This window comes from Alosa sapidissima, chromosome 4, assembly GCF_018492685.1.
Source record: "Alosa sapidissima isolate fAloSap1 chromosome 4, fAloSap1.pri, whole genome shotgun sequence".
NCBI classification, from domain to species: domain Eukaryota; kingdom Metazoa; phylum Chordata; class Actinopteri; order Clupeiformes; family Clupeidae; genus Alosa; species Alosa sapidissima.
Window position 1 is genome coordinate 38,722,464 of NC_055960.1, and position 20,416 is coordinate 38,742,879.

A 20,416-nucleotide genomic window follows, 5' to 3' on the forward strand; every position below is an offset into this window, starting at 1 on the left:
TTTTGTGTGTGTTGGTGTGTGTGAGTGTGTGTGTGTGTGTTTTGTGTGAGTGCGTGTGTTTTGTGTGTGTGTGAGTGAGTGTGTGTGTGTTTTGTGTGTGAGTGTGCGTGTGTGTGTGTGGTGTGTGTGTTATATGTGTGTGAGTGAGTGTGTGTGTGAGTGTGTGTGTGTGTGTGTGTGTTTTGTGTGTGTGGTGTGTGTGTGTGTGTTGTATGTGTGTGTGTGTGTGTTTTGTGTGTGTGTGAGTGAGTGTGTGTGTGAGAGTGTGTGAGAGTGTGTGAGGTTGTGTGTTTTGTGTGTGTGTGTGTGTGTATGAAGCTGTAGACTTTGTAGTGGAAATTCTCCCCTGAACTGCCGAACCCTGTCCCTAGAGACTCCCGCACCACAAAGAGAAGAGGGGATAGAGAGAGGAGAGAGGAAGAGAAGAGATGGAGAGAGGGGGAAGAGAGGAAGAGAAAAGGGGGATAGAGAGAGGGGGAGAGAGGAAGAGGCCCCCCATGCTGGTGGCAGGCTTTCATGCTTTCATGCACCATAGAGGGCCTCAGACAAAAGGCCTGGCTGGTTGCACAAAACACCCAGCAGGATTTATGATTTATAGCATTATATAGGCTTATTACACGGCTCTTCATAATGCTGCAGAATGCTCCATTCACTTGAATGGGCCTTCCCAACGTTCGGCGGTCTGCTAATTCTCAATAACAGACCGTTGCTAAGTATAACAGACCGCTCTCAAGGAAAATGGGCTTTGTGCTTCTAATTCACGTCTTTCATAACACTACGCAAGGACTGGAACTTCATTAAAAAGTGAAAGCAGACGGTTGATCAGCTGTGTTCTAAAGAATGTTTGATTCAAGTTCAGTGTGTGCTGTTGTCGAACTATTTGTTTCTCACCAAAAGCCACGATGAAACGGTAACAAATAGGCTACAGCCTAGGCTATGTAGGCTAAAGAGTCACATCGTGGAGAGTTTATTTTTTCGTTTTGGCAAGTAGCCGTGTAATAAGCGGGATAATGTATAGAACGCCGGTCATTATTGGGAAAATAAGTCCCTTCAGGGCGGAACAAGACACCTCCGCTGCGCGTCGGGGTCCGGTTCGCTCTGTCGGGACTTATTTTCCCAATAATGACCGGCGTTCTATACATTATCCCTTACTTTTTATATATATTGCCTATAATTTATTATATGGGCTTTTTATAGGCATTATATAGGCTTTTTATATATATTGCCTATATTTTATTATATGGGCTTTTTATAGGCATTTTATAGGCTTTAGATTATTGTTAATTTTTCGATATGTTGCCTGAGACATGTGTATTCAAATTCAAATTGTGTTTTGATATAAGGTAATCAAAAGGATCTATGTCTGAGTGGGTTCTCTGTAGAAGTATCTCACTACATTAGGTATGACCATTTTCAGCTGTGCATCTCACTGGTGATGCGTTGATCTAATGACTGGTGATTCTTCAATCTCATGATTGGTGATTTGTTGATTTCATCTCTGGTGATGAGTAGATGTCATGATTAGTGATTGATCTCACCACTATATACAATATATATGAGGCAGCCGTGGCCTACTGGTTAGGGCTTCGGGCTTGTAACCGGAGGGTTGCCAGTTCTAACCCCGACCAGAATGGCTGAACTTGAGCAAGGCACCTAACCCCTCACTGCTCCCCGAGCGCCGCTGTAGCAGGCAGCTCACTGCGTCGGGATTAGTGTGTGCTTCACCTCACTGTGTGTTCACTGTGTGCTGAGTGTGTTTCACTAATAAATGGGATTATACAACAATTGGGTTCTATGGAACTATTTATTGGTTTGATGATAATATGATTGTCACTTGGAGGAGACTTGTAGATAACTAACGTTAGCATAGTTAGCTAACCGCTGCTAACGAGCTAGCATCGTCACGTCAGGCTGTGTGCACAGTAGTGTAACATTTATTCACCATAAATTAATAAAGTTGAGTGGTTCTGCAATGTAGACTATGTTTCCGTTTTTTGCAGTACCATGTCCCTTACATGACATGGCCCAGTGTCCTTGTAACATGCATGCAGCAAAGCTAGATATGAATGTGATTTCAGCCCGACTTTCAACATTTCTTTCAAGAAGACACTAACGAGGGATCTGGAATGTTGGTTACCTAGCAACCAAGACGCTGTCTACTGAAAAGGGAACTATTTTTTGATGCGTAAGAACGATGTCGAAATTAACATTTTTAAACAGTAACGGGATGTTTTCAGATTATTTAGTTTGTGGTAGAATTGTTGTATAAAAGCAATATAGCACTCGTGATCGTGGGGTTGGTCATGGATATTCCCACGGCTGTTGTTGCCTGCACTACTCGGCCTCCGGCCTCGTGGCTACGGCCGAACAACACCCGTGGGAATATCCATGACCAACCCCACTCTCACTCGTGCTATATTGCTTAATAAATGCATAGTAATGCAAAGTATATATACTTATTAATTCGCACAACAGTCTCATTCTACTCAGTCCAGATTAGCATAGCAAGACAGTTTCGATTTTCTCTATCTGGTACACACATACAGTTAAAAACAAAATTATTCATATACCTGGCAAATTCTCTTGACCAATTGTTTGTTTGTTCTGACTGAAAATGACACTGCCACATGCCAAAAGGTTGTAAAACAATGTGGTAGAAACATGGAATTAAAAAAGCATTTTTATCTTTTTTAACATTTATATGACAAATGGCGTGTCCAAAATTATTCCTACCCATTTTAAATAATCAGTGGAAACATCTTTATTTACCACCACAGCTCTGATTGATTAATCACCACTATGTGGATACTGTTTTTAGAATTGATTTAGATTAAGTGTTAGTTAGTATAATTTGTATTTTAGTATATTTAGTATATTCTTTATCTTCTACTGTCCTTATTGCTTAGTTGTGTTTTTATATTATATACTTTTAATTACTTTTTCTGCTGTTAGTGAATGTGTGTGTGTTGTCTGTATGCTACTGAGACCTTGAATTTCCCCTGGGGATCAATAAAGTATCTATCTATCTATCTATCTAAAATGGTTCTTATAATACCCAAACCCGGACAGTATGGAGTACATTTACTTGAGTACAGTACTTGAGTACAATTTTGAGGGATCTGTACTTTACTCGAGTATCATTTTTGGGGAGTACTCATGACTTTACTCAAGTACATTTGAGAGGCAAATATTGTACTCTTTACTCCACTACATTTCTATCCATAACCGTGAGTACCCGTTACTACTTCTAAAAAAAAAAAGGAAAAAAGAAAAATCTCGGAAACCCTCAATTTGTTGTTTCCCTCTCAAACGTGATTGGATTGTGCAGGCGCCACTGATTGGGACAGCCTATCAGCAATCACCTTCAGCTTTCCGCCAAAGTCAACTCCATGGTCAGATTTAGATAAGAGACGAAACCATGGATGAAACAATGGATGAAGACGCAGCAGGTCCATCCCGGGAATGTGCCAACCTGTGGCCCCACCTCGCCAGACTATTTAAATTTTCTGAACAAGTTAATGATAGTTTTCGCTTCAAGTGTTTCAATTACAAAATAGTATTTTGTATTTGAAATACATATTTTAAATACATGTATTAGAAATACTGCCCATCCCTGGCAACATGGTAAAAAGATGAAAATGACTTGATTTTACTTTCAATTCCTTTTACATTCTCCAAGGTATTAAGATTAACATTTTTCATAACTCCATGTAGGACGTTTCTGTACATAAATGTAAGCACTGTGGCAGTAGTAATGCAATATTTAGAAAATGTAGGCTACTCTTGTACTCTTGATACTCAAGTACTTTTAAAAACAAGTACTTCAGTACCTTTACTTAAGTAGACATCTAACTGTTGTACTTTTACTTGTACTTGAGTAAAATTTAGCAAAGGGTATCTGTACTTTTACTCAAGTAATGAAGCTGTGTACTCTGTCCGCCTCTGATAATAACCAAGCCTCTCCATTTGTTTATGTTAATGTATAACCAGATAAACACTTTTTGCAATACACTCAGCTGAACTGCCTTTTGCTGGCATGTGATTTGTTTGTTTTGTCTTTTGTTATTATGATATGAATTTTGTTATTATTATGAATTCTCAATTCCATACAAATTTTAGTAAACATATTTTTTCAGAAAGTAGTTTTCTTAGAAAGTCACAGGACACAGACACACTCCGATAGACCAATTCAGCAGTTTATTAACGCAAGTCTGAATGAATACTTGAGTGTTGCCTACACACCCTCAAACTACAGGACACAGTCCACTCTCATTGGCTCCTAACGCAGCCAGCGGATACATTAAACTCATGTATGTGCCTCAGCCCATCACTGTGTGTGTGTGTGTGTGTGTGTGTGTGTGTGTGTGTGTGTGTGTGTGTGTGTGTGTTTTGCACTTCTTTCAGTTCAGATGGCTCTCCAAATGATGCCCTACATATTAGTGATGAGCCAATGAGCTGTTGGCGTTGGAGAGTGATGAGCCAATGAGCTGTTGCCGTTGGAGACTGAGGGCAGAACACAGCACAGGAACTATAAAAAATACAGGAAGAACCCGTATAGCACAAAGTAAAATTAAAACTAGTACAAATCTGAGCGTAAATCCCCCATGGTGTTCACCACATACTGAACACACTGAACAAAAGGCCCCATGTGGCGAAACACAGCAGCTCACCACACACTGCACCTCACTAACAAACACACACTGCACCTCAAGGAGCTTAACAAACACGCACTGCATCTCACAGAGTCTAAAACACACACTGCATCTCATGGAGTTTAACAAACACACTGCACCTCATGGAGTTTATCGGGGTGAGTCAGGTCTCTCAACTCTGCTAAGGGTCTGCAGGTGAACCTGTATACGGATAAGGGGCTTTGTCTCAGGGCACTGGGAGCCTGTTGATGAACATGAACACATTTAGAAGTGTGCTGCTAGCATGAGGGTGAACATGAACACGTTTAGAAGTGTGCTGCTAGCATGAGGGTGAACATGAACACATTTAGAATTGTGCTGCTAGCATGAGGGTGAACATGAACACGTTTAGAATTGTGCTGCTAGCATGAGGGTGAACATGAACACGTTTAGAAGTGTGCTGCTAGCATGAGGGTGAACATGAACACGTTTAGAATTGTGCTGCTAGCATGAGGGTGAACATGAACACATTTAGAAGTGTGCTGCTGGTCTGGTGAACTCTGTGGGGATGCTGTTAAACTACTGAAGTGTGCTGCTGGTCTGGTGACTACTGGGATGCTGTTAAACTACTGACGGCACCTGGTGGGGCCCTGGTCAAAATCACTCACTTTGAAGGACTCATATTAGGACGCATATTTACCATTGTCTACAGTGGCACAAGCTAGGCTGTGTAGAAAGTAACGTAATGTTGGACATATACAATTATGTTTTCAGACATATTCTATAACAGCTAAGTAAACAAAGCATGTGGAGCTTTTCTGTGCTGAGGTTGTAGTACTTTCAGAGACAGATGTTGGAGCAAATCTTATGATTACAGAAGCACATTTCTTATTTAAACGCAATAGTCTACTTCAGCATTGCATATCTAACAAGATAAACTATGTGGCCATTTATACATGAGGCCATAATAAATAGATTACATTTGCAAATAAATCTTTAAAAAATATTCACATACACCACCATATATTTCCAGCTAGATGAAATACTAATTTAGCAAAGTGTTTGATCGCACTGACTAGATATGACTGAAGCATTTTAAAAGAAGAGTCTATAAAATGTGTTCTGGTTCTCTGTTGAGCCGATGACTAAGAGGTTGTGTATTAAATACACTCTGCGCAGATAAGGAGCTGTGTTAGATGTTGATAGCTGATAGCTAAGGGCTAGCTAAGGGGTAAGGGCTAGCCAAAGATTGTTAAGGCGGAGCAAGATATTTCATCAGGAGCCACTTCTGGGAAGCCGGATCGCACGAGGTGGGGGGGGGGTGTCAAAATCCACCTTTATGCAGAGCAGAGGCAGCGACTGCTCCATTGAAGTCTATGGCCATAGCTCAGAATTTCACCACATATGCTAAGATCTTGGTTCTATAGAGTTAGGAATGTGAATTTTGGACACGTTTTCATGATCCTCAAACCCTTCTGAACATTTTAGGTACATTTTTAGCATTTTTGAGCATTCCAATCTGGAGAAAATCGACCTTATATCAGGTGTGTGCCGGTTATTTATGCTGGTCGGTTGCAACATGCGCTCAACAATACGTCATCGACACGCCTCTTTATGCAGACAGGATTCGATCCCCATTTCCGGCCCATAGACAGGAACTACGACGAAGTATCTTGCTCCGCCTTAACAATCTTTGAGCTAGCTAAGGGCTAGCTAAGGGGTAAGTGATAGCTAAGGGGTAAGGGCTAGCTAAGGGATAGCTAAGGAGCAAGGGCTAGCTAGGGGGTACGTGATAGCTAAGGGGTAAGGGCTAGCTAAGGGATAGCTAAGAGGTAAGGGCTAGCTAAGGGGTAAGTGATAGCTAAGGGGTAAGGGATAGCTAAGGGGTAAGGGCTAGCTAAGTTGTAAGGGCTAGCTAAGGGGTAAGGGATAGCTAAGGGGTAAGGGCTAGCTAAGGGTATTAAATATGTTCACCATTAGCCCTGATAGCTATGGGGTCTGTGTGAATTAGATAAAGGACTTTTTATTCCGTATGTTTAGCTTTAACATTAATTGCTAAAGGTCCCTGAATTCAATGAGCTTTCTGTTGTAGCAGATAACGATGAGCAGATCTAACGCTGATAGATTAACAGCTTGGTAGGCTATTAGATATGTTTAGCTTTAGAATTATTTCGATAACAGGTTGGTATTAGATATGTTTAGATTTAGAATTATTTCGATTTGAGTTTTATCTTTGTTGACACTGATGGCTAAGGGGACATACAATAAATATGATCAGCGTTAGCTAAGAACGTAAAAGTATTTTCATCATTTGCTGTTAATTCTAACAGCTAAGAGTTCTGTATTAAATATGTTCTATATTAGCACTGGTGGCTACAGGTTGTGTATAAAGCATGTTCAGTCTTAAAGAAACCCTATACAACAATTTTAGCAAAAATTACCTTAATTATGCAGGTTGAGAGTCGTTCTGATGATTCTACAACACGTTTTGGGTCGTTTGGTGGGTGCTTCGTCTTCCCCTAGTGCTTCTCCGCGGAAAAAACGAATATGCAACTTTCTGACCGCGGTCCGAACACATCCGGATGTGACTCAGCAGAAGTATCCAATCACGCCTCGAAAATGTAGTCAGATTGTAGTTTCTAAGAAGACTGCAAAACAGACTTCGACTTGGCTTTGTTGCTGTTGAAATTGTAAGTAGCCTACCCTTGGGTGAACTTCGTTTTTATAATGTAGTTTGATAGTTTTATTGTGAGCCCTGTATATGTTTAGCTTGGTTTCTTGATGGCTAGCTCGCTAGCTAGTGGGGATTTAGCGTAGCAGTCACTTGCTACCGAAGCTGCAGGGGGAGCTATGTCATGAAAAATGCGAGGCCAAATCAGGCGAAAACCCAGAAACTGCGAAGGAACAACCAGACTTGCATAGGGCTTCTTTAATTATGGGGTCATGATGAGTTATGGATTAGCAATGGTGGCTAATTGGTTCTTGCCCCGCTGCTAACTGGATCCTTCTAGTGTCTTCGGATACTTGGCACAGTGGCTCAGCCTGCCAGTGACGTCCAGGGGGGACAGAGGACAGGCTGCAGAGACTCCAGGCCACTAGGGGCAGCGCAGCAAAGCACAGGACAGAACAGCACTCCCAGACACCAGCGCTCTGCAGCGACGCCATGAAGAGATCAACACACAAACCCCAGCAGAGATAAGAGACCCTTCACTCTCCTCCTCCACCTCCTCATTTTCTCCTCCTCCCCCGCTCCTCCTCATCCCCTCCTCCCCCGCTCTCCTCCTCCTCCTCCTCTCCTCCTCCTCCTCCTCCTCTCCTCCTCCTCCTCCTCTGCTCCTCCTCCTCCTCTGTTGTATCCATCGCCTCTGTGCACCTGCCCCTGGGCCAGCCAGCAGGACTCCGCCCCCTCAGTACGAGCACGCCTTCGCCATCTCTGCGATCGAGAGAGGAAGAAAAGGAGGGAAAGAGAGAGGGAGGGAGATCCAGGAAAAGACAATCAGCTTTGACACTCTGTGCAGGTGTGTGTGTGTGTGTGTGTGTGTGTGTGTGTGTGTGTTGGCTTGTACCTTTGTCCAGGTCAATGGCTTTTGGGGAGCACATTTTGGTGAGTTCTGCTTTCTCCTTCAGCAGGTTGTTTTTGTAGTCTGTGACATGAGAAGCAGAGATGTGTGTTTTAAACACCAAACTGGCAGCACACACTTGGAGGTCAAAGGTCATGGTGTTAGTTTTATACAAAATGTTAGTGATCAATCTAATCTAATCTAATCCAATATATCACACATACCAAGTTTCGGCTCGTCCTGATAGATCTTCATTTCCGTGGTAACCATCTCAAGGTCATTAGCGCTCATGTGACTTCTACATTTAAATACACAAGAAAGCAACGCTCAGTATACACCTTACATACTGTGTGTGTGTGTGTGTGAGAGAGAGAGAGAGGTTGTGCCTGTATCTGTATTTGTGTGTGTGTGTGTGTGTGTGAGAGAGGTTGTGCCTGTATCTGTATTTGTGTGTGTGTGTGTGTGTGAGAGAGAGGTTGTGCCTGCATCTGTGTTTGTGTGTGTGAGAGAGGTTGTGCCTGTCTCTGTGTGTGTGTGTGTGTGTGGGGAGGGGGTTATGCATAGCTGCCAACTCTCACGCATTGGCCGTGAGACACACGCATTTGATTAGTTTCACACACTCACACGCCACACCCCCGATTTCTCACGCTGAAGTGTCAACCCGGTTGGTCAGATGGCTGAAAATGAGTTTAGCCTATAGATCTACCTGTTGAGCCACGGTTATGCTTTCAGAGACGGTGAGAGGGTTCAAGAGCACCCCCTGTCTGTGGAATTTTCTAAATTTTCTCTCATTTGCGATGCTACTTCAGAAGCCGTCCCAGGCGCATTCCCCCGGCTTCAGGTATGCTTTGAGTATTATTGAGTATTTTTCATGCTGAAGTGTCAACCTGGTAGGTCAAATACCTGGCAGATGAGGTTCAACTAAACTAAACCTATACATATATCACACATCAGGTGAACGTGCGGAATCTAAACTTTCCAATGATATTAGCGCCAAGTTCCTGTGATAAATGGTTCGCGAGAAAATTAACATTGAACCAACGTGCAATTTAGGCTAATCATATTTGCATTTTGCACACAATGCACACCCATTACTCTCCGTTTAATATTTCACTAACCCTTCACACAACACGTGGCAAACCCAATATCACAATAAACAGCAAACCGTACCGAATACGAGGATATAAAGCATGCCTCTGTGCAATAAGTGGTTCCTGAGTAATCCGGTTTTGAAATTGCAACACATTTCTACATAGCCTCATTGGGGCGAAATTATAATGTATTCTAATGTAAACTATTTGTTAGTAGGGGTACATACATTTTTGTAAATTGCTCAGCCATAGATTATCCCACTATCATGGTTCTTATATTGTCAGGTTCCAGCCAATCCCATTACAGATAAATAAATATATTTATATTGGCATGCTTCCTAGTGACATTAATGCAAAAATATGAAGAAAATCAAATAACGAGACACAAATATTGATATAAATCATATGCAATCATAAGCCATATGCAAACATTCACATCATGCAGATATGGGTACATCCTTAAAAAAAGGAATAGCATGTAGGCTATAGGCTATGGCCGTTACAATGACCAATATATTATCTTAAATAAACTAGCTGAATAACACAGGTGACCACTTCTGCATAATTTCATGGAGTGCTGAAATGTACACACATTTTTGAAAATTTCTGAACTGTGAAATGTAGCATATGTTTTTGTGGTTGTGAACTTACTGCAATATCACCATAACTATTCCACCTGTGTGTGCATGGTTATAATTCTGAAGTGCAAAATAGCTTAGGCTACAGCACAAGTATTTCCATAAAAATAAGCAAGTCTGACCTCTGAATTTATTTTGAAAGTGCACCTGATTGATGCATTTAAAAGTTAAAATATACAAACATTTCTTAAATTCTTACAAAACACCCACCCACTTTTTAAAATGGTTAGTTTGGACCCCCCCACTTTTGCCGTGCGAAATACCAGTGCTGTTTTCAGCATCTGTTTAGTGCTTCATTGTCATTTTCATTGGATTCTCCCAATTGCGCACAAATCGCTCATAAACTTTTTTTTTTTGTTACACACATTCTCCCATTCCTCTTCTGTCACACACACAGTGACAAGCGCAAAATCCCCCGCAGTGTTGAAGAGATCAGTCATCCCCCCTCACTTTTGATAAGGTAAAAAGCCTTATAGGTATGCCAAATAAATAATAACCTATAGGTTTACGCTAGGCTATGTAAAACTCTCCATTAACAGCATTACGTCACTAACCACAGCGACTGCACAATCTCGTATTCACTCTGTTGGATATCTGAAGCCAGTTTGTCTACTTAGATACTGTAAGTGTAAATCCTCAAATTATGGCCAAATTAAGACAAAGTTTCTTATTTCTTATACGAGTTTTATTTTGAGACATGCGTTTCTTGGAGCGGCATACTTTCCATGCGTTCACTGAAGGTCCGCGGTGCTATAATGGAAACCTTATTGCGTAGCCAAGTAGCCTATATATTGAGTTATTTTTAAATTATGCATGATTTACTTTTTATTAATTTCGTAGGCTGGCTTTATTTTGTTATATAGAAGTATCTAAATAACCTGTTAAAATGTACCAGAGCAATAACAATAAAATAGTGTGTGTGTGTGTGTGTGTGAGTGTGTGTGTGTGTGTGTGTGTGTGTGCATGTGTGTGTGTGTGTGTGTGTGCGTGTGTGTGTGTGCGTGTGCGTGTGTGTGTGTGCATGTGTGTGTGTGTGTGTGTGCGTGTGTGTGTGCGTGTGCGTGTGTGTGTGTGTGCGTGTGTGTGTGTGTGTGTGTGTGTGTGTGTGTGTGTGCATGTGTGTGTGTGCGCGTGCGTGCGCGTGTGTGTGTGTGTGTGCGTGTGTGTGTGTGTGTGGCCTGCGTGATGCTGCTGCTTACTTCTCCATCTTGCGAGGGTCGTACTCCAGCACTACAGAGAGAAAGAGATGAAATTCAGCACTATGGTGAGTATGGACCTTCACTAGCTCAACACAACAACAACAACAACAACAACAACAACCACACACACATACCTAATTACAACACACACATACACACACATACATTCTTACAACACACACACACACACATATATATAAGTGTTTATAACATATTCATAATTTAACACCAGTCACACAAACACACTTAACAGGCTAAAGAGAGCACGTGCACACACACACACACACCTGGCCCCTTGGCGCGGCGTGTGAGCAGGACGATGGCCAGCAGCACGAGAGCGAGCAGCAGCAGCGTTGCCAGGATGTAGCCCAGCTGCTGCAGGAAGTGAGCTCGCTGGTCAGGCAGGATGACGTTGATGACCCGCGGACCGTCCACCACGCCGGAGTCTACACACACAACGGAACACCACACACACACACACATCACATTAGGGCAGGACATCAGCCTCCCGGTAACACACACACACACACACAAACACCACACACTCACACACACACACACCACACACTCACACACACACCACACACTCACACACACTCAAACACACACACTCACAAACACACAAACACACACACACACACATACACATAACTAATAGCAGTTAGATGGGCTGGTGACTGAGGTAAAGTTAGTGAATTGTTGGTCAGTAAATAAAGCTGCAGCTCCTTTGATTGGAGCTGTATCTTGTGTGTGCCTGTGTCTCACAACTAGCCTGCCATAAAGACACTCACACACACACACACACATACTACCATAAGGGAGAGCTGGGACGATTTAAACACTTTTTAAATGTAATTTACAAAGAGATCGTGCCACACTGAAAGCTAATATTTTGTCACTAGCAACTTACATCTGTCCTCTATCAAATACAGTTGCATTTTCAGCTTTGAACAAAATCATTCACGAATTAAGTAAGTATAAGTATATATACTCTTTTGATCCCGTGAGGGAAATTTGGTCTCTGCATTTATCCCAATCCGTGAATTAGTGAAACACACTCAGCACACAGTGAACACACAGTGAGGTGAAGCACACACTAATCCTGGCGCAGTGAGCTGCCTGCTACAGCGGCGCTCGGGGAGCAGTGAGGGGTTAGGTGCCCTGCTCAAGAGCACTTCAGCCGTGCCTACTGGTCGGGGTTCGAACCCTCCGGTTACAAGTCGGAAGCGCTAACCAGTAGGCCATGGCTGCCCCTAATTATGACCAGTAGGCCACGGCTGCCCCTAATTATGACCACTAGGCCACGGCTGTCCCTAATTATGTCCACAATAGGGGAACGTGTGTCATGTTTCCTTCCCTCCACGAGTGTTTATCACAACAAACTTCCAAGATGTCGAGGGCAGCTGTATGCTCTCATCAGATGAGTAAAGCGGTAAAAAAGCTCAAAAGCTCAAGTGTTGTGCCACTTATCATCACATTTGGTAGATTCAGCCGAGAACCTGTGAGAGTAGGCCTGCGAAAAGGCACCGCAGATCCACAAGTCTAGCTGGATTATTTGTGTTTGCAGTCATCATGAAATATGCGTAGCACTGGCACCCGATTTAAAGCACACGTTGCGTCTGTGCTGCATGCTGTGTCTGTGCTGCGTCTGTGTTGCGCCTGTGCGGCTACTTTGGGGGACTCTGTTGATGCTGGAAAGAATTCCACACGTTCTTCACAGCGTGATAATCCACCGCGGTAATTAAGATAATTAAAATCAAAACGGTAAACATTATCGTTGAGAATTTTATCGTGGTTTACTGTTACACCGGTAACCGTTACATCCCTACACACACACACACACACACACACACACACCACACCACACACTCTCTGAGCACAGAACAATACACAAGGGAACTCACACACACACACACACTTTGTCTGAGCACACAGCACACATGGGTACACACACACAAACACAACACACACACTCTGAACAAAGAACAGCACTATCTCTCTCTCACACACACACACATACGCACACACTCACTCTCTCTCTGTATCTCTCTCTCTCTCACACACACACAAACACACACACACATACACACTCTCTCTCTCTGAGCATAGAACAACACACAAGGGAAGAGCAGTACTGCTGTGCAGCCACAAGGAGGCACTCTGGGACTGAGCTAGAAGGAATTCACTATGATGGCATAAAAACACACACATCCACACACACACTTACTCTCTCAAACTCTCTCACACACACACACACTCCCTCTCTCAAACTCTCACATGCTCTCTCTCTCTCTCTCTCTCTCTCTCACACACACACACTCACACAGACACTGATTGTTTCTCTGTGTGTGTGTGTGTTGGGAGGGAGGGTTGTAAGTTGACTTATGGCTCCAGCCTCTACTGACTAAGACACATAAGCCTCAGCCTCATATCTCCACTAACCTTTAAAGAGGGAGGGAGCAGGAGAGGAGAGAGAGAGAGAGAAAGGGAGGGATGAAGGAGGAAGAAAGGATAGATACAAATGGGAGAGAGGGGGAGAAGAGGAGAGAGGGAGGAGAAGAGAGAGGGAGGAGGGAGGGATGAAGGAAGAAGACAGGAGGAAGAAAGGATAGAGACAAATAAATGGGAGAGAGGGGGAGAAGAGGAGAGAGGGAGGAGAAGAGAGAGAGGGAGAGAAAAGGAAGGAGGTGGAGGGAGGGATAGAGAAGCAGCGGGTAGAGAGACAGACAGGAGGAAAATAAAGGAAAGAGAGGAGGGAGAGAGAGAGGGAATTAGGGGAAGAGGGAGAGAGAGAGGGAAGAGAGGGGGAGAGAGAGGAGGAGGAGTAAAGAGGGCACTGGGGCAGATCCAACTTTTCTTTTGTCAGATTTTTAGCCCAGTACTCAGACAGTGATGGAGTTTCCCTGGCACTCATATATACACACAAATACACACACACACATGCACATGCACACACTCTCTCACACACACACACACACACACACATACACACACACACACACAGGCACGAGGAGGAATGGTGGGGAGAGAGGGAGAAGAGGAGGAGGAAGAGAGAGAGAAGGGAAGAGAGGGATTGTAGAGAAAAAAAGAGAAGAGAATGCTGGACTTTGATGTGGAACAGTTTGCTTTGAAAAACACAAACCCTGACACACACACACACACACACACTCTCTCTCTCTCTCTCACACACACACACACACACACATACACACACTCTCTCTCACACACACACACACACACAACGGCTGCCTGGACCTGCCCCTGTCTGTCAGTCCTTAAAAGGACAGGCGTTAGCACAGCGACCTGCAGGCAGGAAGTGATGTCGTCGAGCCTTGCGGCGGAGACAGGAGCCGAATGTTTATTTCTCACAGACTTGCCAAGCGGCCACCACACACACACACCACACACACACACACACACACACACACACACACACACACACACACCACACACACACACACACACACACACACACAGGTCTATGGTGGTATTTCTCACAGAGCTGCCAAGATAGTGAAAATGGAGAAAACAAAACCTCTGTGGAGGAAGAGAGGAAGAGAAGGAGGAGGAGGGGAAGAGAGGAAGAGGAGGAGAGAGAGCATAGAATAAATAGACAAAAGTGTACAGGAGGAGGAGAGGAGGAGGAGAGGAAGAGAAGGAGGGGAAGAGGAGGAGGAGGAGAGGAGGAGGGGAAGAGAGGAGAGAGAGCATAGAATAAATAGACAAAAGTGTACAGGACAGAGGAAATGCTCCCTCTCCTCACACACACATTTAGACCCAACTACCCTAGCAGCCAACCCACACAGGGGGCATTTAGACCCAACTACCCTAGCAGCCAACCCACACAGGGGGCATTTAGACCCAACTATACACTACAACTATGAGCAAAGTACTTGAAAAAGTCATTTGTAATCAGTTAAATACCTTCCTCAACAAAAACAGTATCCTCCAATCAGGTTTTAGATCAAATCACAGCACAGAAACGGCTCTAGTAAAAATAGTCAATGATCTCAGACTGGCTACTGACTCAAACAAAGTCTCAATCCTTATTCTTCTGGATTTGAGTGCGGCATTTGACACCATTGATCATAGCATCCTAATTCACCGCCTTGCGAAGTGGGTGGGTCTCTCTGATAATGCTCTAAACTGGTTTCAAACCTACATTACTGGCAGAGATTTTTATATCAGTCTAGGAGATCATGTATGTGAAAAACATGACTTGCCTTTTGGTGTGGCCCAGGGGAGCTGCCTTGGTCCCCTGCTATTTTCCCTATATATGCTTCCATTGGGAAACGTCATAAGTCAGTTGTATATTTCTGTGGAGCCAACTAACCCAGATGGCCTTTGCTCCCTCACTGCATGCCTAACCTCCATTAATCAGTGGATGAGCAAAAAAATTTTGAAACTAAATGATGACAAAACAGAGGTACTTTTGGTTGGACCAAAACTAAAGCGAGACATTGTTCTTAGTAATCTTGGGAACTTGGCACACCAGGTCAAACCAAAAGTAACAAGCCTCGGTGTCATCTTAGATGCAGAGTTAAGTTTTAAGTCCCATATCAGTAAAGTTACTCAGACAGCCTATTTCCGCCTGAGAAACATTGCGGCCAACAAGTGCGGCCCTTCTTAACTCAACAAGATGCAGAAAAACTAATTCACGCCTTTATCACTAGCAGGCTAGAATACTGCAATGCACTTTTCACTGGTCTTCCCAAAAAACATCTAAAGAAATTGGCACTCATACAGAACTCTGCGGCTAGACTTTTAACTAAGACCAAGAAGAGAGAACACATCACCCCTGTGTTGGCTGAACTGCACTGGCTCCCTATTTCCTATAGAATTGATTTTAAGGTTATGTTAATTACTTACAAAGCTCTGAATGGCATAGCACCTTCATATATCTCTGAGCTTTTAATATCTTATCAACCACAAAAGAAAACTTAGATCATCCAATTCTAATCTTTTAATCGTACCCAAAGTGCTCCACAAACAAAGTGGAGAAGCTGCGTTTATCCATTATGCCCCCAAACTATGGAACACCCTGCCTCTGTACATCAAGCAGGCGAGTTCAGTAAATATTTTTAAAAAAGATCTGAAAACATACCTGTACAGGAAAGCTTTTAGTTAACTCATCTTATCCTGTAGACTACATTTTCAGATTATTCTACATCTGCTACTATTGGAGGGCGCAGCCAGCCAGAAGCAGATGGGCTCCCCCTATTAAGTCAGGTTCTGCTCAAGGTTTCTTCCTGGAATATGGGAGTTTTTCCTTGCCACAGTTGCCATATGGCGTGCTTGTGGGGGGTAAGAGGGTTAAGGCTGCCAGTCTTATGACATGTCATTTTCTATATTTTTGATATGTTGCTGAGTGAATCATAAACGGCCCCAGCAATGAAGAAAAGTGATTGATAATGACTGACTGACTATTATTGTGTTACATGCTTCAAATGTAAAGCACTTTGAGCTGCATTCTGTGTATGAAAGGTGCTATACAAATAAAGCTTATTATTATTATTATTATTATTAACTACCCCAGCAGCCAACCCACACAGGGGGCATTTAGACCCAACTACCCCAGCAGCCAACCCACACAGGGGGCATTTAGACCGCTACATAAACACTTAGCCAGATTATAGTCATCACCTAGCACTGAGATGAGACTGTAACTTTACAATGAAGACGCATCAACACACACATGCGTACACACACACGCACATCAACACACACACGCATCAACACACACAGGCATACAAACACACGCACATCAACACACACACGCATCAACACACACAGGCGTACACACACACGCACATCAACACACACAGGCGTACACACACACTCATCAACACACACACACACACATGCACATGTCCACCTGGCTGCTGGCACCTAACTGGTTATTATGTCACCACCTAACATTAACTAAACCACAACAGACACACACACACACAGTGGGACAAGAATTAGTCAAGCTCTAGTCAACACTTCCCCTCAGCACACTCTCTCTCTCACACAGACAAACACACAGCCACACAAACACACACATACACACACATACACACAAACCTCAACCACCTGCATAGGCACACACACACACACACACACACCTCACCCACCCACACACACACCTCACCCACCTGCATAGGCACACACACACATTAGGGCTGGGATAAACGATTATTTTTTAAACGATTAATCTAGCGATTATTTTTTCGATGCATCGATTAATCTAACGATTCATTTTTTCAGTCCGATTCGATTTCGATTCGATTATCGATTATCTCCCCATTAATTCACTAATAGCAACTTCTACATGTTTATTTACATATCTGAATGAAAAAACATGAATTCTTTATTGCTTTTAAGATTACAAAATAAATGACTATACAAGTGCAAAGTAATGCATTCTTAGTCAGAGGTAACATTCAATAAAGTTCAGTAGTGTATGTCAATTGAGTGCCTGTCATTTTAAGACATTCGTGTGGGAATCCTTGCAATTAACATTAACACAGTTAAAAGGCTGCTGATGTGTGGATGCAATTCATAACGTAGTTCAAATAACGCTTCGTAATTCTCCTTTGGACAAGCACTTTTGAGTCTTGGAAAATACTTTTCCATTTAGCCTACATCTGGATTTTGCAAACATTCAGAGTCAATAAAATGAGCCCTGCATGAATAACGAAAACAAGCAGCTGCAAGTAAGCATGCTAAACTTGACATCCAAACAGTATTCTAACGTTAGCTTTGAGATACTGCTTGATTGCATACTGTAACTTAACTTAGTTTAGTCTCCTCAATGTACTATGCTGTGATAAGACCTAAACAGAGTTTACTTCAACTTTAATGCAGCAGTTTTGAACAAATTTGCGCAGCATGGTCACGTTGCTAAGCGGATTTAATAGCAATTTAGCCCACTGTGTTCTATGCAGTGCTTCTATGTGGCAACAACAATCCTTCAACAATCGTGAATATTTTGTTAAATGCACATGCAGAGGAGGAGCAACGGGCTCGTTACGAGAGAGAGCGGGCGGGGCGAGGAAAGGCTGTGTGAGTAAAAAGTGCAGCTCAATGAAATTATTTTATCTTATCTTTAATTTAAATAGTAGGCCTACAACATAGAACATCAATGTGTGGTGGCCGGTTTTGATTTCGTGGTGCCCAGCCACAGATTAGTCAACGTATGGAAAACACTGAAGGTGTAGGCTAAGATTAAAAATATTTAGCAGCACACGTTGCTTGACGAATCGACGCTCATATTTTGAGTCGACGTATTTGTTGCGTCGACGTCATCGATGATGTTGACGCGTTGTCCCAGCCCTAACACACATACACTTGCACAGACACACACACACACACACACACACACACAGACACACACATACACCCACACAGGCACACACATACACACATACACAGGCACACACACACACCCACACAGGCACACACATACACACACACTGGCACACACACACACCCACACGCACAGAGGAGGACTGGTCACCTGCATAGGCACACACACACACACATACACTCGCACAGACACACACACACACACACAGGCACACATACACACACACACCTCACCCACTCGCGCACACACACACACAGGCACACACATGCACACACACCTCACCCACTCACACACACACACACACACACCCCCGCACGGGCACTGCAGCTACTGATGGGGGTGATGCATTATTCGGGTCTGATGTCAGCGCTGGGTGGATAATTGATTAGTTTGGCCTGCTGTCTCTCAGGAAGGAGCTTAATGTTACAGTGGGACAAGAATTAGTCAAGCTCAACACTTCCCCTCAGCACACTCTCTCACACACACACACACACACACACACACACACGCACACACACACAAAACATAAAACATAAACACAGAGAGCCGTGCACACACATACGCTCACAAACACATATGTACACACAGCCACACAAACACACATACACACAGCCACACATACACACACAGCCACACACACACATACACACAAAAACACACACACACACACACAGCCACACAAACAGACACAGCCACACAAACACACACAGCCTCACAAACACACACATACAAACAGCCACATAAACACACACATATACACAGTCACACAAAAACACACATACACACAGCCACACAAACACACACATACACACAGCCACACAAACACACACATACACACAGCCACACACACACACATACACACAGCCACACAAACACACACATACACACAGCCACACAAACATGTCTGCCTAGTCGCACACACACACTCAGATACACTCAGACACACACACACACACACAGCATATTTGAGTGTTTTATCTCCAGACTGGTCTTTCCGCTGTTATCGGCAACAAGCCAGAGGAATGGGCCAACATATTTGGTGTGTGTGTGTGTGTGTGGTATGTGTGTGTGTGGTGTGTGTGTGTGTGTGTGTGTGTGTGTGTGTGAGGGAGGTAGGGGGGTGGGGTTGACCCAAATGTAAGAGGCTCCTCCTGTAGTCCAACTGGAGCAGATGTCCAGATGTAGAACAGATGCTGGACATGTCCTGCTTCTAAACAACACACACAAACACACACACACACACACTATAGCACACAGAAGCACACACATCATTCACTCTCTAGATTCTCTGGTATACCGTGAAGCATGTTTATTTAGTGTATTTAGTATTTAGTATTTTTTTATCTTCTATTGTGCAGTGGAGTTTTATTATACTTATTTGACTTTTTCTGCTGTAAGTGCATGTTGTGTGTGATGTCTGTATGCTACTGAGACCTTGAATTTCCCCTTGGGGATCAATAAAGTATCTATCTATCTATGTATGTCATATTGTCACATGTACCCCCCCCGCCCCCACACACACACACACACAACTTCAGCCAGAACAAACACAGTTGGACCTAATCACAATCACAGGTTTCCACAACAAACCTCCATATCATAACACATCAATCACACACACAGACACACGGACACACAGACACACACACACAACACACACACACAAACACACACACAGTGAAACAGACAGAAACACTAGGACAAAACACACTGCTCCTCCTGGGCTGTGTTAGAAGCTGGAGATGACTTTACCAAATGTGTTTATCCCCCTGTTCTCTTGCTCTGCATACGTGTGTGTGTGTGTGTGTGTGTGTGTGTGTGTGTGTGTGTCACCAGGGTTGAGATGGTGAACTCATTCTGTCTCTCTCTTCTTGCCATTCCACTTCTTCTCCTCCCCTCCTCTCCTCTCCTCCTCTCCTCTCCTCTCCTCTCCTCCTCCCCTCCTC

General features: G+C 43.4%; 1 protein-coding gene across 1 annotated transcript in view; it reads right to left on the reverse strand.

Annotated features, from left to right (window-relative positions):
* Window positions 1-7,959: 7,959 nt before the first annotated feature.
* mxra8a (matrix-remodelling associated 8a) overlaps window positions 7,960-20,416 on the reverse strand; it is a 26,077-nt gene continuing 13,620 nt past the window's right edge. Inside the window, 5 exon segments of the mRNA XM_042090161.1 lie at window positions 7,960-8,064; window positions 8,198-8,275; window positions 8,416-8,489; window positions 11,120-11,150; window positions 11,407-11,565. Of these exon segments, the coding sequence (XP_041946095.1) occupies window positions 8,039-8,064; window positions 8,198-8,275; window positions 8,416-8,489; window positions 11,120-11,150; window positions 11,407-11,565 (368 nt within the window). The 3' untranslated portion in view covers window positions 7,960-8,038.